Here is a 24429-nt window from a genome sequence, read left to right as displayed (position 1 = left end):
TAAAAATTAGCATTATATGTGATAGAAAGTTAGCGTCCTAACTATTAAAAACAGTAATGCCCCTTTTACCGAAAGCTTTCAATATGAGGAACAAGCCCAGCAAAGCTACAGGCAGCCCTCAAAGCTAAATGCATAATAGAAAAGAACTAACAAGCCATCTCTCATTAACATTCCCCCACAGTCACCTTCAGCAATGCATTTGCCTCGGTGCAAGTGGCAGCACTCAGAGGGGAGATGGATTTTTCTGTTCTCATGTCAGAATATTTGAATGTGTCATCAAAGTGGCAGCTCATTTCTGGCACAGTGAAACACTAAGCCCGAGCCAAACACTGGAACAAGAAGTCTGTCTGAGGGATAATATTAGCATACTGCCTCTGTGGTTTGATACAAGAAGCAATTCAGACAAGACTTTATTGACTCTGCAGCAGCCTGAATGGTGAAGTGATTGCAGACGTTTGTGTTACTGGCATGAAATAAAGATTGCAGCGCCAGCTATGGACGCATGTAGAGTGTGTCTAATTGAGTGTGTATATTTGAGGGTGTGTGTGTGTGTGTGTGTGTGTGTGTGGGGGGGGGGGGGGGGGGTGTTGATTTTTCTGACTCAAACAAAGGACCCTCACACGTCTCTTTTAGCCATAGCCTGGTTTAAATCCACAGTAGGTTGTGAAGCTGCCATTTCTGAGATCTATAATTGATCTCAGCAGTAATTCAGTTTCGTAAGGTTTTACTTGAGGATAGCTAGCTGAAAATGAGGATAACAAAACTGCATCTGGCAAAGAATAAACAATATACAAACTCAGAATAAATAAAAATCAGTGGGCTACTTAGCAGCCTTAAAAAAGGTAAAAACGTAGAACAGAATTATGCTACGTAGACAAAGCTTCACAGTATCACAGACTCCGATTTCTCCCTCTCTGCTGTGCTTCTGCTTTCCATTCAAAGCACCTATTTTTATCGATTTGCATCAATAAAATAACTTTTTTTTAAAAAATATTATGTCATAATCAGCCTTTAATATACAATTGCTGTGAGTGCAATACATGGCAGCTGCCATATTTATGTCACCATTTTCACTACGGTGTCTCTGAATGGACAAACAACTCTGTGCAAAGTAATCAGGCTGCTTAGCATATGAAGACACTACACTTACTGGGATATATTTTACAAAATCGTTCATTTACCTCTCAAAATTTTGAACTGTTTTTTCTTTTTAATATTATTAACAAACATTAAAATCGTAACCAAAGCACTTGCTAGCGTAGGAAAAAACGATGAAGAATGATGATGTGTATGCCATGTTAAAAGCCACATTTGTATTCTGTCTTGCATGGCAGCATTCACAACACATAAAAACATGCCACTTGTGTTTTGAGAACCACCACATGCAGCTGTGTCAGAATGTACTTTGCTGCTGCTCATTGTCCAGCTTTTGTGAGTCACTTCCTTTGCAGAGGGCTTCAGGCCTTCGGTAGCAGCTGAGAAACTACAGAGAGGATATACCAGAAGAAACACTATAGCACTGGCTGCTGGGGATTTCTCCCACAAAGCCAACAAATTCACAGAAACAAACATGCACTGATGTTAAGACGCCCTTTAAACTGACCGAAGTGCCATTTCTTGTTTTTAATGATTCGAAAAATGTTAGGTTGTCTTTCAAAGAATAAGAATCAGTCAGCATAGCCTGACCAACAGCCTCTTACCTCACACCTGCTGTCTAAAACCGCAGCGAGACACACATTCACACAAACACACAAAAAGCAGCGTTAACAGGCATGCCGGTCGAGTCATCGTGCCCAGACTGTGATATCTGATCCAGTGGTTGTTAACAGCTGCACTGTGTTTCCAGCACTGCCATGCCAGTCGAGCTGCTTGGGCATGCAAATATAGAGGAATTTCTCAGGATGAAGTTGAGTAAAACTGTAACCGATATTGTATGAGGCGATGAGTTACCCAGTAGTAAAAGAGGAAATAAAAGATGGTGGCTTCAACGTCTGAAACTGCTTCACAGAATGAACTCCTGCTGAGAAAGAGAGGTTGCAGTCTTTGTGTGCACTGTGAAGTCATTGAGAGGTGAAATAAACCATTTTAAAAAACTGAGCAGTGGGCCACTTTTCTTAGCAATGAGTGATTTTTCTCCTGCAACACCAGAAATCTACAACTGAGTCACTCAGACAGCATTCCAGCGGGGTTAAACAGAAGACCTTGGTTTAATTACTGATGAGAAAAGTAATATTGCTAAGCATTAACCAGGAATTTCCACTCTGTGAATTACAGAAAGTATCAGTCTACCAGCTTATTTTTTTTCCATTAGTTTATTATATCAGTGAAATTTAGTGAAAGTGCAAAACACGTAAATATGGAAAAACACAACATTATTCTTTTTGTGCAGCTCTGGGAGAAAAAACAGATTCCTCTGTTCTTGCAGAATATGTGCTATATGTCTATGCTCCTTCTCTGGAAGGACAAATTTTCCACAAGAACCTCATCTTACTATTGATCACTCCTTCAATTCTGAGCAGCTACACGGTGGTGGCAGTATCATCATACTGAAGGCATGTTTTTCAGCAGTGCTGCGCGTGACATGGTCAGCTGTTTCACCTTACCGTTTCCAGCTGTGTGTGATTATGTCTTTTATTTCCTCTGCAGTGATTGGCTGGAGTGGTGTGCTGGGATGGACATAAGGCGGGGGTGCGCAGTGCTCAGGCAGAGGTCACTGCCAACCTCTCTACTGGTTCCTTTTGGTTGTTTTGAGTTGGGAGTGTCCAGTAGTCCAGTTTTTGGTTTTGGTTCTTTGGTTTGATCTTCTTTTAGTTTGGGGAGCAGCCCAGATCCTGCGGCCCATTGCGTGGCTGCTTTGAGACTGCTCCCTTCCTTTGCTTATTTCGGCAGGGGATCCCTCCTCCTTTGGTTGCCGTTGGTTTCTTTAATAAACTCTTGTTAAAAGTTGCTTGTTGGCGGTGGTCTCTCTTATATGTTATGGTTCCTATTTTTGAGCCGTATTATTGTTTAGTTTAGGGACCGTAACAAGCAGCTACACGGTGGTGGCAGTATCATCATGCTGAATGTTTTTCAGCAGCTACTTAGTCTCTGCTTCTAAAAAACATTCCTTCAGCATTATGATACTGCCACCGCCATGCTTTACTGTGGGGATTCCTGGGCGTTTTTGCATGTGCCTTCAGTTTTAGTACCTTCTTTCATATGTTTTAGTTTTTGGTGAATGTTAAACATGATTTTACTCTTTAACTGACCAGTGAACTTACTCTGCCCTTTCTTGTCACGTTGAGTGACAAATTGGAATATTTAGTATTTAATGGTGCTTTGACATATAAAGATTAAGCTTAATGACAATGTATTTAATCTGACATCTTATCCGTTTTGTCAATTGTGCCAGAAAAATTAGCTTAGTGGGGTTTTTTTTTTGCCTTTGTCTTTTTTTTTTTCATGTCTTGTCCAGCATTTAAGCAAACAGAATAATGGTCTGGATGCTGTGTTCTGCTGAGCAACTTTACTTTGCAAAGGGGAACTTTATAGATATAATGATCCCCTTGATATTCTTGATTTTATTTTATTTTTCTATTTATTTTGCATAATTGTTCATATTACAGAGCTTGTACTGCTGGACCAGACCAGACCGGAAAGAACAGGGACAGAGAGACAACCAAAAAAAGTCACAGAGAAAACACCTCCCAGAGAGAGAAAGAGAGAGAAAAACATATATAGATAGGCACATACCCACCCGCCTATATATGCACATACACACACATATACACATACAAGCCAACCATAGGCTCACTGTCCTTCTGCGGGAGGTCAAAACCATCAACTGTCGGGAGCGCCGGAAACGAACAAGTTAAATCAGAAATACAGAAAGAAAACTAGCTAGGTAAATAAACCTGCAGGACGACTCGGTGACTGTGTCACATGCAGAACATACAGAGTGGAACGTGTTCAGAGAAGTGATCGTGCCAATGTGACCTCGCCCACACAACAGAAAGAGGCAGGCTAGGAGAACACTGAGACCTGGACAACCAGCAGACACCCCCAAGCACAAACAAGCATTTTTGCCTTTGTCTAAGCATTACCAACACTATTGTAAATGACTTTTTTGTGATTTAGTTATCCTTGTACTCTTCACTGTGTCTCCACATTCCTCTGAGAAAGGAAAAAAAACTTGCCTTTCCTTTCTTTAGCATTTGGGTCAATAATAGTTTGAATTGACAGAGAACATTTTATTTGTTCAGCAATAGACTGGACCCTGAGGAACACAACTTGCTGAGTCAGTGAGTTTAAAGTTTCCGGCACAGTTGTTGAACACTGCAAAAACTGCTTGGCTGCTTTGATGCTGGATTCAACCAGTGATGACTAATCACACCTCAGTTTGACTTTTTTTGGACAATATAAAAGTCTTCGGGCCATATTTGGAGTGCATCCTAACACAATTAGCCATTCATATACAGCCGCTTAATGCATTTAGTAATAGACGGACAGAGCGTCACAATAATAAAGAAAAAGGATTGAAGTGAGTCTGAACATGGCCTGATTGTTGATGCCAGACGGGCTGCTCCGACTATTTCAGACACACAAACACTTCTAGGGTTTAGAAAATGGCCTGTAAAAGAGATGATTAAAATGTGTTGTTGATGTGAGAGGACAGCGGGCAGACCTATGCAGGATATCATCTTTGAAGACATAACACGTCAAACCATGAAGCAGATGGACTATAGCCGAGAAAAGAAAAAAAATAGAAGATGGAAAAATGTTGCCTGGTCTGATGAGTCTGGATTTGAGCTGCAATGTTCAGATGCTGACATAATAAAATAACAAAAGACCTGGATCCATCCTACTTTGTATCAACAGATTGGGCTGGTGGTATCATGGTGAGGGAGACATTGTCTTGGCAAACTTAGTGCCATGAAGCATCATTTAAACACCACGACCTTCCTGAGTTTTGTTACTGACCATGATGTCCACAGTGATGGAATACTGATGGAATTCTCCTCATCCATACTTTCAACGAGGTAATGAAACGTGTCACAAAGGTCAGATCACCACCATCTGCTTTCTTCAGCATTACGACAAGCTCTCTGTCCTCCAATGGCCTCCACAGTCACAAGATCTCAATCCAACACAAGGTTTTTAGGGAAGTTGTGGAGCAGGAGAATTTCTCATCATGGATGTGATGCTGACAAATCTGCAGCAAATGTGACACACTACCATGTCAGTATGGAGGAAAGATTTTGTTGAATCTATGCTATCAAGAGTTAAGGCAGTTCTTAAGGCAATAGGGGGTCTAACCTGGTACAGGTGGCCTGTGAGTGGGGGTCCAAAAACAGCTTATTTAAAACAGTTTTAAAAGAACTTCTTTGCCATAATGCATTTTTCTAAATTAACATATGTTGTTCGTATGACTTATAAATGTATGAAAATCTTTTTTTTTAAAATAAAACCAAAAAGCAACTTTGGGGAAATGCTCCCAGTGAGGATGTTGGGAGGAAACATCAAGTCCATCTTAAACCATCCGATCTGAAGCTGAAACGGTGACGTATGGGTTAGTGGCTGGAGCTCAGGTAAAACTGTGGTTGTCTGCCAGTCGGAGGTTCGGGCTTTCATACCTGCTTTCATGTTAAATTGCTGAGTAATGCACCGAACTGCTCATTTTTATCCAATGTGTTCATCGGTTTGTGAACAGAAGACAAAAAAGCATGTTCATTTGCATTATAAAAAAAGAGGAAAGATATTGTGGAATTTATAAGGTTACGGAAAAAAAAAAAAAAGTCCCTACATTTCTACCTGATACTGGTGTATGTAATAAATTTTAATAAAATAAGATTAAGTGATGATTCTGGACTTGAAATCGACACCAAAAATTTGGCAAATAAAGACTCACTGAAGATGCTTTGACTTGAGATAAGTTCAGGTGTTTAGACAGCTGGATATTTAATCTGCAGTGATGTGGATCTACCACAACATGTTCACAAAAGGAAAGGTGGTTAACCCGGGTTCGGCGTCTGGGAGACCAGATCTGGTCTGGTCTGGTCTGCCCAACAGAGGAGCTGCTGGAGCTCATATTTCTAAAAAGATTAATGCTAGTTTTATTTTGTTGGGTATGGAGTTGCAAGGATGGCCAGAAAACCAAGAGTCACTGTGGATCAAACAATGTCCTGCTGGGAAACCAGCACTGACTCCTATCGTCAAACCTGAGCAGAGTCGCTGACCAGCTACAGCACTTTGTGGAAACTGAATCCCTGATGTTCTCATTCAGCAGGACAATGGCTCCCGCTACGCTGGAGAAAAGGTTCGCATTTTGGTGAGAGCAGTAAAAAAGTGTTGACTTGCATATGACTTGTCCACATCTCAATCCAGTCAAGCATCTGCAGGACGAGCAGGATTCACAGGATCTCAAAGATCTGCTCCAGAGTCCGGTCCCAGACCCCACAGCATAGTGGAGTCTATGGTTCTTTAGATCCGCCTTGTTTCGGCTGCAAACATGATATCTAATCAGCATCAAGCTACTGGTCATGTTGACTGATCAGGTCAGAATTATGGATCTTCTGGTGCAATTCAAATGTTTTAATGGGCAGAATGTAAAACCAGTGTTACCATTTGTAATAATTCCCAAATGCAGTAGGTGTCATTTAAACAGTGTAGATCAATAATGCTGCTAAATATACTAATGGAAGGAAAAAAATAATAGCTTACTTGCTTGGCACATCCCTCAATGTCACACACACACACACACACACACACACACACACACACACACACACACACACACACACACACACACACACACACACACACACACACACACACACACACACACACACACACACACACACACACACACACACACACACACACACACACACACACACACACACACACACACAGAGAGAGAAAAACACACCATAGTCCAAACAGTTCACATTTAATGCCCTGGGCTTTATTGTCTTATTTTAGTGAGAGTTCTGTCACATTTTTTTTTTTTTTTTAGTCTTTTCAGCCTCCAGGTGGGCCAAGTAAACCTCAAGGATATATCCTGCCATTGGACTGGGCATTCAGATTCAGACAAAGGCGCAAAGCACTACTAAGTAATGCTGCCTTTGTGCCTAACTCTTCACAGAAGAGAGTACATAAAATTCCCCAAAGGAAGGCACCCAATACTTGTGGTTTTTGGCCTTGCAGCCGTCTGGAGATTCTTTTTTCAAAGAAAAAGAAGAAAAAAAAAACCTAAAAAAAAAAAAAAAAAAAGAAAATTAAAAGAGAGGACCATGTTCTCACAACCCCTCTGACCCCTCTTTAGCATTTTTTATATTAAAAACTGGAATGATGAAACACGTACAGTGATTACTGCCCATTCACCTCCCTTATCGCCTACGCATGAAAAAGTAACAAATGAACAAAAGAATGAAGTCTTTCAGTAAATGAAAAGCTTACAATCAATTTACCACACACACACACACACACACACACACAAAAAGGAAAATACAAAAATAACCAGTTTTGTTTTACAAAAAAAAAAAATAATGAGAAAACAAATATAAAGAGGGCCCCTACACATAAAAAATGAAGGACAGCCCCTTTAAAAACAAATACAAAAGCAGCATTGATATTTATCAAAAAACCATCGACAAAAAGAAAAAAAAAATAAATGTGATGAAAAATAGTGCTTAAATCAGAAGCAGCACACACTTCTGGGAAGAGACTTCATCCCTGTTTTGTTACTTGTATTTGGGACATTTTTACGAAGTGGATCATGGAAGAGAAGCGCTCCCTCTCCCAAGGCTCCACCGTCACCTCTCATGGCTCTTCTGACCTCCCGGTCTACATGGATGTCACCACTGATCTCCAGATGATCCACAGCGAGTAGCACAGGGACCCAAAATAAACATGGGAGAGGTGGGATGGGGTGGAGGGGGGGCCTGCTTTGTGTTCACAATATACAAAAATACCCAGGAGTCCGTAGCTACCTAACATTTACTACAGCACAGGAACCAACAAAGGTACAGTGTACAAATAAAAACAAAAAGGAAAAAAACAAAACAAAAAAAAAACTGAAAAACAAAAAAACCGTAAACACAGCACAATAAATAGATAAAAACAGCAGGCTTCGCACCATGCACATGATGTGATAAAACTTCTCTATACAGCTCTCACATCTCTCACACTCGCCACAAGGTAACTTGGCTTACTTTTTTTTTTTTTTTTTTTTCTTCCTTTGACTCCCAAGTGCAAAACATCACAAATGGACAGTTCTGTATTCAAGTAATATATACACGGGGATATTACAAATATGTAGTTACTGTACAGATACTAATTTTGCCATTTTCATAATTTACATGTGTCAATATTTTTTTTTTTTTTTTTACTTTTAACAGTAACATAAAAAAAAAAAAAAGGAAAACAGTTTAAAAAGTATGAGAGATGAGAATTGCAAGCGAGCAGCTGCAGCTGCTCGTCCCGTCGTTCAGCAAGCCTGCGTCAGAGTCCCGCTGTCCCTTTTGCATTCTCGATGCTACGATGCCCAGCACCTGAAGAGCAGACTTCTCCGTCGCACTGCTACGTCACCTCCATGGCCACCGTGTTGTCTGCTATACTGTTCAGCGCTGGCTTGTCTTCATCGCGATTATCCCTGGGAGGAAGATGGAGAAAAAGGATTAAGACTTTTTTTTTCTTCTTCCCCAGACTGGTTTCCAATCCTGGTGTCCCCTTTACTACTGGTGCAGCCATTCTAATAAAGACTTACCTGGAGCCCATGTCCATGGACGGTGCACCGGAGACTTTGGGTATCTGCAGATTGGTGGTGGTGGACAGCTTTAAGGCAGAGGGTGGCACGGCGCCGAGGGTCCGGGGGATGTGACGTCCAGCAAGGCTGGCGGCCGACGGCATGCTCAGACAGATGTTGTTCCCGATGAGGACCTGAGTGGTGGTGGGGGTGGCACTTGCAGCGCTGCAACCCAGGAGCCCCAGTGCAGCTGCTGCATGCGCGCCAGGGTTGGAGTTGAGGGAGGTGGGGACAGCGTTGGCAGGAGTAGGGGTGGCCGAGTTGGAGGAGGGCTGGAGGAAAGTCGGGGCCGGCGTCGTGGTAGTGTGTATCGACTGGTTGGTCTGGTGAAGTGGTGCTGCGGTGCTGGTGAGGTGCAGATTTTTGAAAACCCCTGGCGAACACAACGAAACTCGTAAATAAAGCAGAAACGGAAAAATTGGAAATGCTCATGTCTCCTAAGCAGTTTTGTTTGGACATCAATAAACTGCCAGCTTTCCCTACGTATGCAGAGACAAAATGCAGTTTGGGACGAAAGAAACACCTGCAGAGCCTAATGCAATCCAAGCCAACAGAGCTGCAATAAGCCTCGACTTTGTGGGGCTTATTTCAAGCTTGTTGACACCATCAGATGTTGATGCAACACTATTGTAATTGTAGAGCTGCTGGCAGTGTTGCTGCAGACTTGACTCGGTTGTCTCTTATTTTCATCCCTCCATCAAAATGTGCAAAGTAAAAAAAAAGTCGGTGTACTTGATAAACTTTCAGCCCAAACCATTTTTTCTGTTCAGTACATTTAACACAGTTTATACTGGACAGTTCCCAATATTACCTGGATCATTATGTTATGATGAAGAGACAGTTCAATCATTAATAGCATCACTTTCTGTTTAGGGCGCACCAATGGATGCACTTTTTAGAAGCATCATTTATCCAAAAAAGCAGAAATTAGGTTCAGACGATTCAACTGATTATGGGGCAACAACTGGAAACAAGTATTAGCAATTTTTACTTGGCTAATATAACAACTGCACCGAAGAAACAAGACCGGTATCTACTTAAAATACTACAAGCAGCCTGTAAGAAGGCCATCACATGGAAATGGCTAGAAGAAGAACCTCCAGGTATCTTGGAAAGGATGGATATAACACATGGAATCAATCGAATAACTTTCTTCCTCAGACAATCACTAGAAAAATGTGAAAACCTCTTGGAAAAACTTCTAAGACAAAGTCAGATAAAATTTGTTTAAAAAGCAGAGATGATTTTTTTTTTCCCCCCGTTGATTCTTTTGTCAGTCATCTTTCTTTTTTTTTTATTGTTTGGGGGAAAAAAGCTTCAATAAAATAAATTATATGAATAAAAGCAGAAATTAGGTAAAGTCAGTCCTCGACTGCATAAAAAGGGTTAGTCAAAGCCAATTTATTCCCAGTTGCATTGAGTGATAAAAAGAAATGACAGGAAACTCACCTGCACCCGTCAGGACTCCGTTGACTCCACTTGCCAGCACCAACTCCTCTTTGGATTTAAACCCCAGCAGCTGATCTCTGGTGATGAGGGCTGAAGCAGCAAACTGGGCGCTGGCCTGGTCCAGCGTCTTGGACACAAGTGCCTAATCGGAAATCAGAGATACACAGAGACAAAACATGTGGGTCTGAGCCAAACGCTTGACCGCTCTGTTAAAATGCATGAAACTTCAGCAACATCTGGGCTCAGCACTTCTGCTGCCAAACAGGAAGCGAGCCAGAGGCATTAATTCTGCTCGCGGGAATGAGGATGTGTCCCATTTCCTGAAGATGTGTGAGCTGACCTTCAGATGTAAAGGATTTCTGACACTGGCTTGTCGAGATTTACGGAGCTTTTTCTAACTTAAATTGTGAACTGAATGGCACGTTTAAGAAGAAAAAACAAAAAAACCCTCAGCCAGAGTGAGTGAAGAACAGCTTGTGTTTTGTTTACTGACCTGTATGTTGGTGGCTGTTGTTGCAGGGGTGTTGGCGTTTTGGCTCTGCTCCAGCTGCTGTTTCTGCATGAGAGCCAGCTGCTCCTGATGCTGCTGGTACTGCTCCGCTGTGAACACTGTCAACACAACCAAATAAACCGTCATACAGGGACTGAGCTGGTTTTAGTGCATTTCTACAGATATGTTTTAAACTGGGAAATAGAGATAACACTGGGATACTGGAACAAGAAACGTCTTGGATTGCCAACTGGAATGAGCTGCATTTCAGCTTTCCTGGCTGACCAATAAGCAGAAGATCAGGATCAAGTTGGTTTTCTGTTTTTTTAATCAGTTGATGTCTATCGCAGCTCAATGACATCCAGACTTTATTGTGTTAAGTTTTCACCGAGCTAGGAAGAAACAAAAGTGTAGGAAGCTTCATATCTGTAAGCAGGTTGTGGATGGTGGAAGAACCAATGCTCGATTTCTGCTCGTCAGCATCGAAGCAACAGTTTTCCATCTGTACCAGCCGCCACTTAAACCGGCGCCTCATTTACCGCGAGCTGTTAGACTCCACAGTTGAACAGCTGTAACTACCATGTTGCGTGTCTATGTGTGTATTCAGCTGAGCACTTATTTAGATCTCTACAAACATTTTATAAACAGCTGAGTGTTTTTTATTTTTTTTATTTTTAAGAGAAAAAATAAAATAAAATCACACCATAAAAAGTATTTTGTTGGTCCTCCGACTTTACCACCTTACATCACATAAACAAAGGATCTCAAATAACCAGATCAATAACAGAAAATACAAATTGGACGTACACGAACAGTCTTAATCTACATGCAGTGCAAACACTGTAGTTTAATATTTTGCGTTAGATATGTGCTGTTGTGATTATGCATACTAATGTCAGATGTACTGGGTTTTAAAACTATATCTAGAAATTCATAGAAAAAACACAATCACGTGTTGTTAATTAAATATAGATGCAATAGTTAAGTATCGGTATGGTTCTATGCAAGTATAGGAATTCATCATGAGAGATATATTGTGTAAACACAACATAAACACACGACATAATGGTAGCCTGTAAATATCTATTTGAGCTTAACATAAGGAGTAAAATAGAAAAAAATTAAAATCAGTATTTTGTGCAAAGGAATTAACTATAAATAGCCTCAAATATTTAAATCAATTTCACACTCTTTTACACAAAGTTGTCAAAGTTTTAATCTTGCCTTTAGTACTTACTAAAATATGAATCCTTTGACACTGTAAAAATAAAAAAAATAATAAAAAAAACTTAATCCCTGAGAGAAATTTTTATTTTCTTTGCAAAAGCAAAACTGATCACTTGTGCTTTATTGCAATTACATAAAAATAGTGTTTGGCTTATAGGTGCTTTTTGAGATTGTTCAAGTTTTAAAAGATGTGAAAAATCCCTGAATAACAAAATCCCAAATTCCCATCAATCCCATGTACCAGCAGTGCTTTTACGACCCAGGAGAGCCCCCGCATCAGTGAGCTTTCCCAATAAACAAGCATGTTTTCCAAGGAGAGACAGTCGTTTCTCAGTGACTGAGCTGAAAGTCTTTGGTTGCATGAATTCAATTACAATCCACCTACTGACAAGCTGCCTTACGATATTTTGCTTTTTAAGAGGGCACATCATTCGTATCACAAACCAGCTGCCTTTTTATTTGGTTCAATGTAAAAAGTGGATATTTTTTTAGGCCTATGTATGATTTTTCTACAAAATTCACAACTGTGTAGTTTAAAAGTCTGCATCTTTCACTTCCAGTGTTTGAGTGACCGTCTCAGGGTTACCTATGAATGTTTTATATATATTCAACTAGTTTTACTCACTAAATCATTCATCTGGATGTTAGTGTGCCTGCAGAGAGAATGTAGAGCCGTTTCTGTACAGCAGACCAGCACAGAACAACAAAATATTGTCAAGACTTATTCACAGCTGCCAGATATTTGGTGAGGCACAAAGCTCAAACTAACATTTGGTCAATGTGGGGGGAAAAAAAAGAGCTATTATGGTTCCACTTGTTTTACTACCACAATAATATATTTTAGGATGCACATCTTACACATTGCACATGTTTTTTTTATGTAGTTCAAGTTCATAAAATTGAGTCCACATGTCCCCTTTCAAAATGTTTTGTTTTTAAAGCTTCCCCTTTATCCATGAGAGTCTGGCTGCAGAGCTCCACAGTGGGGACTGTTCTGGTGCAGCCATCTCCACCATGGAGCCCAGAAGGAACAAACTTTCCGTCACCCACCACCTAAATTATCCAACGTGATTAGATGAAGGTTTGCCAATAACCAATAAAACACAACAGATAAATAAGAAAAGGATTAAGATAATGATAAACACTGAACAGCATAGAGCTGTTACCAAAATAGAAAAAAGCGACCATATGACACTATGTGATAGTTTTATTATAAAAACATGAAACGTATCAGGGTATAGCGTGTTACGTTTTACAATAATGGCGTTATGTGATAAGGTTTTTATTTGGTTGACAGATTTATACTTCTGCAATGTTGAATACAATAAAAAAAACTAAACTGCAACAAGCAGATCACTATGGTAACTGAAACAAACAAAAAGAAATGGGAAACTACCGTTGTGTTACTGGTATAAACAAACAACTCTGAATTACACCTTTTACATGGTGCATTAAAATGCTCAGAGTTTAATCCACTTACACCCGTACAGTACATTTTATAATTGTTTTTTTTAAAACTTGCTTCATATACTCAAGTACAGAAACTATTATATGTTGGCCTCAATGTACTTTTTATGCTAAACTACCGTTGTCTAAGCCAGTTGATCTGAACGAGTTGAATAATGTGTCATTATGGTGATGCCAGTAACAGGATCAGTAGGGCTGTGACAACATGCTTTTGTCCCAGTTCGATTCAGATTCTGAGTTTTTGGGTGCCAAATCTATTTAAATTGCGATTCTCACAATTCTCTGATATTGCTGGTTTTTGTAGACTGAAAACAATAAAAAAAAATGTACACAACTTTTTTTGCTCATCATTTTTCTTGATTTTAGTTAGGACAAAAACAATATAGTAGCCAGATCATCACTCTGCTGCTATAATGCCCAAGAAGACAACTAAAAAGACAAATAAAAACAATACAAATGAAAAATTTTATAATGGATTATTTTTTATATTTAAAATTTTTTTTTTTTTAAATCTATTTTAAAATTGTAAAGCAGAAAATTCCAATATTCAATTTTTTTATTAGATTTTTCCACCCCTAAGTGATAAAACTTATTTAAGTTGCCGAACTTCATGTGCATATAAACAACATAAAAAGGCATTAGAATTTCTGCTGACATGGTATAACAAACATCAGCTAAAGCTCTAAAGTCTTCCTGCTCAAATACACAGTGGTTTAAACACTGTTTGTCCATTTTGTTCGTTCATATTAAAAATCTTATATATAATGCAACTTATTTCTGAGTTTGTTCAGCTTGGCCTATGATAAGGTGGCGTAAGAGAAGCCTGCAACAGAACTGTCCCCACAGTGGAGGTCTGCAGCCAGACCCCTCTCGCTTCATCACCCACAACAGCACATTAATACTACTGTTGCAATGGAGCAACTCATTTCTCCTGCTACAGCTGTTTTTTGGACAATTGGAAGTAGCAAAACAAAACCTGCAATGACATTGTTCTGCTGAGATTGGAAAGTTAACCTAGAATTTAACCTTTTACTTTTTGTTGGCTTCAAATTCTTGATTATTCTTCATCAAAATCACATTGAGATGCTTTACCGAATCAGAAAACTTCTACACCTGTACCCAGTGACGATGCTTGGGTGTCTAAGGTCCTACATTGAGCAGACCACCATGCTGTGTGCAATATAACAACATGACAAACCTGTTGCAGCACCAAAACAAAACCCGCATGAATATGAATAATTTACAACATAAACCTTCCTTATTTACCAGTATTATTTTCAAGCTGTATAAAAAGACAAGCCACCAGTGGCAGAAATTACAGAATGACAAGCATTTCATGCAAGGGAAGATAACAGGCTCAGCTGGGATGATTCAAACAACTATTTCTACCAGAAAATATGCACTAGAGGATGACCTACAGACATGGCAGCACATGCTCCTCACTAAAGACAATGCAAGCTCTCACATCAGTCTATAACTGCCAAAAATAACCAGAAAGGCCACGAGTGGGATTTGAATACTTAATATAGTATAGATGCACACACATTTTTTTCCAGAGTGCATCTGAGTACTTGCCGATACTGAGTAGTACCATGAGTGCAATAACTCTCAGTTCCCTGGTAAGGAACGTGAACCAGTGTCAGATGTGACAACTGAAGCTGGATTTATACTTGCACAGTGTTTTTGCAAGGTCAGTTATGGCGTCACCGTCAAAGGATCCACGTAGGTTTCAAGTGCACCTATTCCAGACCCGACATGCACCCCTGCCTGCAGTGCAGTTAGGTGGAAGTACTCCCTTGGTTTGATTATGTGTTTCTGGATTTTTCAAATACATCATTCTGCAGTCAAACGCAAAGCTTGAAAACTCAGAATCTTCTTATAAAGAGGGCATAAAATGGTTTTTGGTAGAATAAGTTTACAAAGCTGTGACAAACACTTATGTAATGAAAATCAGCTTCGTAATGCCAAATTTGGATTTTAAAATAGCACCTGTAATGACTTCTTATCTGGACATCAGACAAAACATGAAATGTAAGGCTTGAAAACAATCAGAATTTAGATCAGTAAGGGTGATAGTGTGTTTTGGTAGGTTGGAATTAAGTGCTGTGACCCATATACCAAAATCAACTTTTCTCACCAAGATAGTATAAATTTATTTATTTTAAATATGGGATGATTAATGACTTTGCTTTTTATGTGATATCGAACCCATACCAGATACTCGCACAGCAAAGAAATTTTCTAAGCTGGCAACACAGCAAATGACCATATTTGCACATGTGCACATACCAGGAATGCAACGGGACTCAATAAAATACCAGCCCAAACGGTCCACCATGCACAGCACAATCTGTCCTTCTGTCCCACAGATGTCTCTGCAATGGATTTTAAGCTGCCACTTTATTTACTGCTTTACAAGCCACAGAGTGTGTGTGCCTTTCCACGAAGGCAAAAGCTCACCCCTGCAAGTCAGTGTCCAACCTCTATTGTGCCCCCACCCACTCAGTTCTCCCACTGCGACTTGGTGTGTTTCTTACTCACGTATACACATGAAAATGGCAAGCTCTAGTGGAGTCGAAGAAAGAAGACTGAAGATGCACCAGCTTCAATCAAATCTTTAGTGTAGTATTACTTCAGTTTTTGCAAGTGAAAACATTTTTGCCATAAATCACAATTAACGGTTATAATTTGTTTTCCATTGAAGGGTTTTATTTCACGACAGTGTTTGGTGGTTAATCTTTCTTCTTCTCAGTTGCTGCAAAAAGTGAAGTAGTATGCTTGTGTTCAGCTGGTACTTCAAATTTATAATAAAAATAGTGGCAAAACTGGTACTTATTATGTAGTTCTTACAAGTTATGACTGAAAAGACGAGAAGCTGGGTGCCAACTTTGTTTATTTCCGGAAAACATCATACGTCACATGCACCCTCTGTCCAATCAGAACCCTTACTAACCTGCCGCTCTGAAGAGGAATTAAGTGAGGACGTGTTTCATGTAAACCTCCATTCGGAATTATTTTTATGTAAACTGTAGGAAAATATGTTAATTCCGAATTATTTAACTCCGAATTAAAAAACATGGAACCATACCCAATGTATTGAGTTGATTTCATGTGGATTTAAAGTTAGTCCTATAATAAAAATGTGAAAAGCACTTATATTCCCACACATTACTGACCAAACCATCTAAAAATCAGGACAAGTTTCTAGGCAAATCTAAAAGAACACTAACAGATGTCTTACAAGACTAAATCTTCCCTCCAACAATTGAAGCACTACCATGGTTCCTGGTTATACCTGATTCAGCCCAGATTTATCCTCAAGACCAGACTCAAAAACACATGACAATATGATTACCACATAACAAACCAGAGGAGGATCCATTTACCTAACCCTTATTCTTGGTAGCCTTTTCAGACCTGGCCAGGGATAATAGATAAAACCTAGCCCTTCAGCTAAACCTAACATAATTAGAAGTATTCGTGTTTTATCATGCTCTGCCCCTGAAAAATAAATGCAGAAATAAAATTTTTTTAAAAAGTGTATGAAAGCAGAGATTTCATGTGGTTTTCCAGCAGCATGACAGTAAAAGATGTGTAAGATTGCAAACATTGACATCAGCTTTAAATCAATCTTACTTAAAACCACTGAAATTTTCAACTGAACATAATTTATCAAGTAAAATTATTTTATGAAAATAAATATTTACACAGTATTACAGTTTTTACATGCTCAACACAACACCATTTCTCTAATTACGTTGTTAGGGATAATTTCCTTTTATATAAAATTCATTTCTATTTATTAATATAATCATGAAACAATGACAGAAAAACACTAATGAGTGATTCCACATCAAGGAAAAGTGCAACTAAAAGACCACACTCCGAACAGGTTTTCAGGGTGCTGGAAGATGGATGTGAATATCCAATTAAACCAGCAGCTAAATGAACTGAGCAAATGGTTTCTGACTGACGCTCAGACTGAACTCAGTTCCTTATCAATAAAGGCAAAGCAGCAGCACAGGTTTCACAAAAAATTACTCGAGAAAATTACTTCCTCGCTCATTAACCTTTCAGATCGACACATTTTCTAAATTATATGAAATAACATTCTTGTGAGGCAAATTTAACTTCCTTGACAATGTAATGAACCCACAAAATTGACTGGTGAGACCTTTGTTCAGAAGTTCAACAGAAAATAAAAAACTTAAATGCCTGGCAGAAGAAACAACGGACTCACCATTGACAGGAGTGGTGCTGGGACCAGTACGGCTTTGAGAGGTGGCTCCTCCAGAAAGGGTCCGGGTTAGTCCAGACATAGTTCGGCTTAAATCCCTAAATCCTCTGCGAGATAGGTCTTCTCCACCCAAAGGGTGATGGGATAGCGTCCGTGGTCTGAAGTGCCTCCAGCGACAAGACTTAATGTTCAAAAGAATCTGGCTGAGGTCCATAGGTGTTGATGACGACAAGGGCGATGAAGATAAAGGACAGTGGGAGGTATTTGTCGAGGTATTGGTTTCTGAGGTACTGGTGTTGGAGTTGCGGAGCGGAGAGCTTGGAAGTGGCGCAGCAAGTGGCTCAGGGTCTGGGTCAGAGTCCAGGTTCTGGCAGATTTCGTCTAGATCTGTGTGTGCTCTGTCCAACAGGATTCTGAAATGAAATTAGAATTTATTAGTGAGTGACAACAGCGGCAACATCTGAGGTATGACGACAAAATGTGCTCAGTTACGGTGCATTACAACTAGGGGTGGGAAAATCAAAGGAGAAAAAAAATAAAAAATAAAAAAAATAAAATCGAAATCGGGATTTTTTTTATTCACAATTTTAAAATTTTTTGTTAAAAATAAATCAATTCTTTTCCCCACATAAATAAAAATTATAAAATTGTCTTTTTTTTTTTTTTAAATAATTTTTATTGGTCTTTTAACTTGTTTCCTTGGGCCCGATAGCAGCAGAATTATGGTCTGGCTACTGTGTTGTTTTTTCCTAATTAAAGTCAAGAAAAATGATGACCAAAAAATATTTTGTACATTTTTTTTGTTTTTATTCTACAAAAATCAGCAATATCTAAGAATTGTGACAATCGCAATTTAAATCGAATCGGCACCCAAAAAAAATCTGAATCGAAACGGGACAAAAGCATATAGTCACAGCCCTAATTAAAACATCCATAAACATTTAGCTAAACATAATATCTGGTACATTAGTACTGCATAAGAACTGTTTAGTTGTGCCATGATGGTCAACCAGAGTACATGTGACACACTGCAGAAGCAGGCATCAGGACGGACATGTTTATCGTTTTACCGGCCAACTTGATATTTATAATAGAAAGTGGCTGCCAAATGGTGCCTGGGAACCTGCCAAAGAGCTGGTAAACAACCTCAGCAGCACAGCCAACACTTGGCTGCATTTCTCATGCTCGGTACAGAAACTGGCAGCATTCCTGTAGAAATTTTATATTTATTTATTTAAAAATCAAAGCTGTAGATTTCGTCACGTTCCCTTTATTCTTCAAAACAACCAACTGCAGAAGTTACAAGTCATCAGTTTGGTTTGGTCAAAAGATAAAGCCATGGAAAAGACTCAGTTCTGTTCGGTTTCTAATCCTGCGGACGAATAAAACCATCCAATCACAAACTCGGCACGTTTAAACAAAATGAACTCACCTGCCCCCTCTTCCCACACGGCGTCGGGCCAAACCTATGCATCGCCGGGGTGTGTTGAGCGAGGTCAGACAGTAGCGGAAGCGTGGGTCACCCAGTCCGCCTTCTGATGGGCTCACCCATGGCCAACTGCCACTCTTGTCTGGCTGAATCTGAAGGAAGATGAAGGGAGGATTAATAAAGATATTGAAAGTGAAGGAAAAGGCAGATTCATTAGTGTTCTGGCCAACAGAGTGTGGAAGACTAACGGGAACAGCAGTGTGACTGGCCAGCCCACTGTCGGCACTATAAATAGAAACACAGGAGTCACAGGAGGGCACTTACAGCATAATACTGACAGCCAGCCTTCCTCCTGAACGCATAGCAGCCATCTGGGTCATTCTCTTCCTCTGCCTCTGAGGAACCTGAATGGATCTATACAACATGCACAAAAACCACCCAAGTAAATGTGGGGCTAAGGACATAAAAACACACCCTTTCATACAAAATTTTATTTGTTTCAACTTTTATTTGAGACAGTGTTACCTGTGAGAAGGGTTCTTCATCTGAGCTGGGGAAATCATACTGGTTGAGGTCCTTGGGATTGAAAACGGAGGGCCCTGAATGTTGAAGCGCTGACAGTGGAGGGATTTTGGGTTTCTTTTCATATTTCCTTTTGGTTCGTACTGCCTCCGTCTTCTCCGGCTTTGATGAGAGGAAGGAAATAACATGTTTATACTGCAGTCTGTGTAAGCAAAATTACATTTCCAAACGCACAACAAGCCTGCATGCCGTACCCCAAGGCTGATTTTCCGTGCTAGGAGTCTGTAGAGGCATTGATATGCAGATGAAGGCACGTGCCAGATGCCACTGCCGAGCCAGATGGCTGTTCTTCCCCCTCCTCAATACACCCCATACCACCTTTCACCCCTACTTCCCCACTGGGATGACCCCCCCCCCTGTCTGAACAGACTCCAACTCTACCAGGAATAGTCTGATTCTTTTCATTCTTCTGACTTTGGGGAAAATGCAAACAGAGAAGCAGACTCTGCAGCGAGGAACTGCTGCATCAAATCGATGCAATAAAGAAAGAAAGGAGGAGGGGTAGCATTAACCCAAAAATGAGTGTAAACAAAAAGGGAAAGTCAACCAGCTGGTAGAGGGAAAAAAAGGGGGATGTAGATGTCTCCCTGAGGGAAGGCAGAGCTGTTGGTCACTGAAGCTAATGAAGTTATAATGAGTTCACACCCAGGATGTGTAATGAAGTGCCATGTTACTGAGCATTGAGAGTGACAGCTTCATATTAAATGTTTTTCACTTTCTAGGTGTCAGGAAAATTACCACAAGGTTAATATTGTTGAAACAAATCCATCTACAAGCTACTATTTATTTCCATTTGGACAAGTGAGTAGACGCGTGACAATTTTCTTGGGCTATTTAAATTATTTAAAAAGTCTGACCTGCTGACTACTCATTACTTGGATTTTTCTTTAAAGTTTCTTAGCTACTGGCATACATAAGCATTTTTTTGCAACCTTTCTCCACTGAAAAACTGTGATTAAAATAAACTGGTGATCACTCCAACAGGCCATTCTCAATCTCAAACGCCAAGCTCTGACTGTGGCAAAGTCCAAATGAAGTTTAAATTATAGTTTATCACACTTGCTGCTCATTTTTAACTTTACGTTGGCTTAAATAGTCTTTGCGTTCTATTAGAGTTATTAATCTGGAAGATATAACCTTTAGGTACGAGGGAGAAGGCGCACTGCATTTGTAGGAGAAACACTGGGGGGGGGGGGGTCATTTATTTACAATTATAGACATTGTCATGTATAAAAATGCCAAGGTGTGGGCAGAGTGTGTGTACAAGTTGCAGCACACAGCATTCAAAAGCCATAACTGAGTTAGAAACTGGCTAAAGTGAAGGACAAACACCAATTCAGCATTCATGTGTCCACAGACATCCTGTTCCAACACCCACACTCAGTCGCAGCTGAAAAAAGAAAAACATTTCTTGTCCTGCCCCTGACATTAACAGAAGGAAACAAAGATGTTGTGAAAGTACACAGCCTTACTTTCTTGTAGTCCTTCATGTCCATGTGGTCCTGGTGTCTGTACTGGTTACTACTGGAGAGGGGAATGATGGGGATGGTGTAGACAGGCTTCACCAGAGCCCGCTGTGCCAGAGCTTCTGCCATCACCTCACTTCCAAAGTCTGGCATTATGTTCCTAACAGCGACAGGACAGTAGAGGATTAGGAGAATTCAGGGGAGCAAAATTACACAAACCTAATCCCAGAAAAAACAAGATAATGCCATGTATGTAATCATGGTCTTACTTTGGGCTGAATGACAGTTTAGCAATTACACTCAACTAGAAAATATCAAATCATACACACACACATGCATACATACATAACTATATACTGTAAACGATCTCCAAAATGGCCAAAGTTGTGTATTACCGACAGCATCACACAACTCTAGCAGGTGATAAACGTCAACTTCTGCGCACAGAAAGCGCCAAACACACACATACTGCTCACATAGTAAACACCTGGGTTACTCTTTACATGCAAAATATAATGAATGCTCTGTAGAAACCATCTACTGGGAACAGAGTGGTCCAGTCTGGGAGTGTACACTAGACATAATGTGCAGGCAGAAACTAGGCCAAGATAACAGGAGGAAATTGAAATGTCACTACAAATCAAAAACACTTCAAGGAGAAGGGACCAATTTAAGCTCGCACCGACAGCTACTTTCAGAGGAAATTCATTCCATCCGGATGTCACATTTGGATGGATTACAAAACCTCCGTAGAGTGGGGGGAAAAAAAACAATTCAGAAGAGAGCTTGGGATGGAATAAACTACATAAACATAATTTATTTCATAACAACCATATAGTTGAGCATCCTACCTTCCAGACAAACGTACCCTTTCAGGCACCAAGAAGTCAACAAGCTAATAAACTCTTGACACTTCTGAATAAACAAGGGGCACTCTGAATTGATAATTTGAAGCAAAACAGCGTCTCTAACAGCATCACCAATTAACAGCAGCGGTGACGCTTGAGCTCACAGAAAATATGTGGTTCACCATTATTCACAAACAAGTGCTTCATGCTTTGGCTCTCAAAGGGATGAGTAAACAAGCCTGATCAGACAGTGTTTCACCATCCCAAGCACCACATTTATTCAAGTCAAACAGTTTTAAAATTGTACTAGAAATATTCCCAAAAGATCAGGACAAAGCCATAATTTCAAACCAGTTACTACTTCAAATGAACGTGTTTCTGAAATCTGGTCCAACCCAATAAAAGTGACAAGCATGTGAAAATGGAGCCTAAAAACCACTGAAAATGCCTCATTGAAAGCAACAAACAAGATAAACTCTGGACTGTTTTGACAAACTGGTTCTCCAACCTCTTTTCTACTATTTCCAGAGTGAGGTGCAGCAGTTCCCGCTTGCTTTTCTCCCTCCTTTTGATCATCTCCAAGATGGTGACGGCTCGGCTCAGGTCTCTGCGCAGCTTCAGCATCTTCTCGTATGACGCCTCGTCGTTCTTGCGATTCTGCCGATGGAACAGTGATGACTCAGACAAAGCCATGACAATGATACTTTTCAGAGAGAGAGAAAAAAAAAAAAGCTAATAACACTTTCACCTGCTTTTTAAACGTGTAATTTCTGGATGATGAAAATGACTGACATACTTATGCAAAGAAAAGTAAGAGATAAGAGGAATGCATTTTGTCAACCTACAGTCCCCCCAGATAGTTTGTGAAGTTGGAAACTATTACAGTTGGGAAGACATCAGGGATAATTCCATGACCATAAAATAATAAAAACAGGACAGACAAGTATAAAAACTTATTTTGCCTTAAACGGCATCATAATTACCTTCCTGGTCTGCATCTTCTCCGTCCGTCGGCGGAAGGCCACGTAAGGGTCGCTGGTGCTAGATCCATCCCTCTTCTCCTGTTTGACGCTAGGGATGAGGCAGCCTCCCTTACAGGTTTTCCTCTTACGACTCCAGTAGTCAAACACTTCCTTGATAAGCTCATCGTCCTCTTTCAGCAGCAGTTTGGCCTCCTGGAGACTAACGAGCTGCAGAGAGACACGAGCAAGACAAGATTAGTGCATCAGAACATTCCGACAACAAGTATCAACATGACTAATGCATCACATATAAATAAACACAGGAAGCAAGTTATTTTTCATATTTTCAGCTTTCTAGTTTCCAGTCACCTCACATCAACTCAACCATTAAACGTTTAGAGTTAAATGAACTTTTAAGAAATGGAAAAGGTAATAACTTCAGCACAAGCTAAGGTCATGGAGGATCATTCAGCCCTTAGGTGACTGAAACACAGGTTAGGCATAGTTTCAACCACAACGATGAGTGTAATTACTCTGTCAACAGTAAAGCAACAGATGTGTGTCCACCCATGCAAACCAGTACTTTCCCCAGTACCTGCTGCCCACTGCCTTTCTCCAGTCGATCTATCATTTCTTCAAACTGCAGGGCGGTGATCTCCATTTTTTTCTTCAGCTTATTCACAAACGTCTCATCTTCTGAATCTAGGTCGTAGTCTGGCAGCTCTGTATCCAAACTAAAAGCTGGGAGATGAAAAGGAATGTGTTAAAAGGAAAGAGAAATACGGACTACATTATGTCAAAGACAAACCAGTTCTGTGCTTCAGCCTTTAACCAAAGAAGTCGTCTTTTCAATAAAACCAGATACACTTGGTGCCTTTTGGTTGTCCGAGACTCAACAGCTAAAAAAAATAATTCAAAGCATGTCTGGGACAACCAAAACATCCACAATAAATGCAAAGGGTTGGAAACGATGTGGAAATAGAACAGTTTTCTGTTTCACCCACTATGAAAGATAATTATGTACAAATTATAGTTATCACAAATCACAGCAATTACACGATTAATCGCTAATGCACAAATAATGTTGCTTTTTCAAATGTTTTTGCATCACAGGCATGACTATAAAAAAACAAGATGAAGGCAAAACGAACAAAAAAGAACCATCAGCTGGCTTTATTCCCCCATACTGTACGTGTCTCAAAGTGACAGATGCAGTCTTTAAAAAATCGTGTTGAGTTGCCTTTAAATGTTTTAGTTAGCGGTTTGTGAAGTAATATCACACACTATGTCACCATTAGACACAATTTTACCACTGGGTTTGATTCCATCTTTAGTCCCAGTGGTGTTGCACCTAACTTACAAGCTTGATGAAAATGAGGTCACCTTTAATAAAACAGCAGCACTTTGAGAAAACGCAGGCATCAGATGGCAGAATATAACCAGCCTATTGCTTGTAAATAAAGCCTTAACTTCCTGGCTAAACTTTC

The 24429-nt window shown here is 40.0% G+C and overlaps 1 protein-coding gene across 3 annotated transcripts in view; it reads right to left on the bottom strand.

The window, feature by feature from the left end:
- Positions 1-7000: 7000 nt before the first annotated feature.
- Positions 7001-24429, bottom strand: part of epc1a (enhancer of polycomb homolog 1 a) — a 31516-nt gene continuing 14087 nt past the window's right edge. For all 3 annotated transcript variants that reach the window (XM_079259877.1, XM_079259878.1, XM_079259876.1), the window contains 12 exons: positions 23538-23683; positions 22964-23170; positions 22489-22637; positions 21139-21292; positions 19610-19768; positions 19409-19498; positions 19088-19236; positions 17659-18068; positions 10728-10843; positions 10235-10376; positions 8747-9158; positions 7001-8632 (listed from right to left, as the gene is read on the bottom strand). In XM_079259877.1, coding sequence (XP_079116003.1) covers positions 8560-8632; positions 8747-9158; positions 10235-10376; positions 10728-10843; positions 17659-18068; positions 19088-19236; positions 19409-19498; positions 19610-19768; positions 21139-21292; positions 22489-22637; positions 22964-23170; positions 23538-23683 — 2207 coding nt within the window. In that variant the 3' untranslated portion in view covers positions 7001-8559. The remainder of the gene's footprint in view (positions 8633-8746; positions 9159-10234; positions 10377-10727; positions 10844-17658; positions 18069-19087; positions 19237-19408; positions 19499-19609; positions 19769-21138; positions 21293-22488; positions 22638-22963; positions 23171-23537; positions 23684-24429) is intronic.

This window comes from Telmatherina bonti, assembly GCF_933228915.1.
Source record: "Telmatherina bonti genome assembly, chromosome: 20".
NCBI lineage: Eukaryota > Metazoa > Chordata > Actinopteri > Atheriniformes > Telmatherinidae > Telmatherina > Telmatherina bonti.
This window is presented reverse-complemented; position numbering and strand designations above follow the sequence as displayed.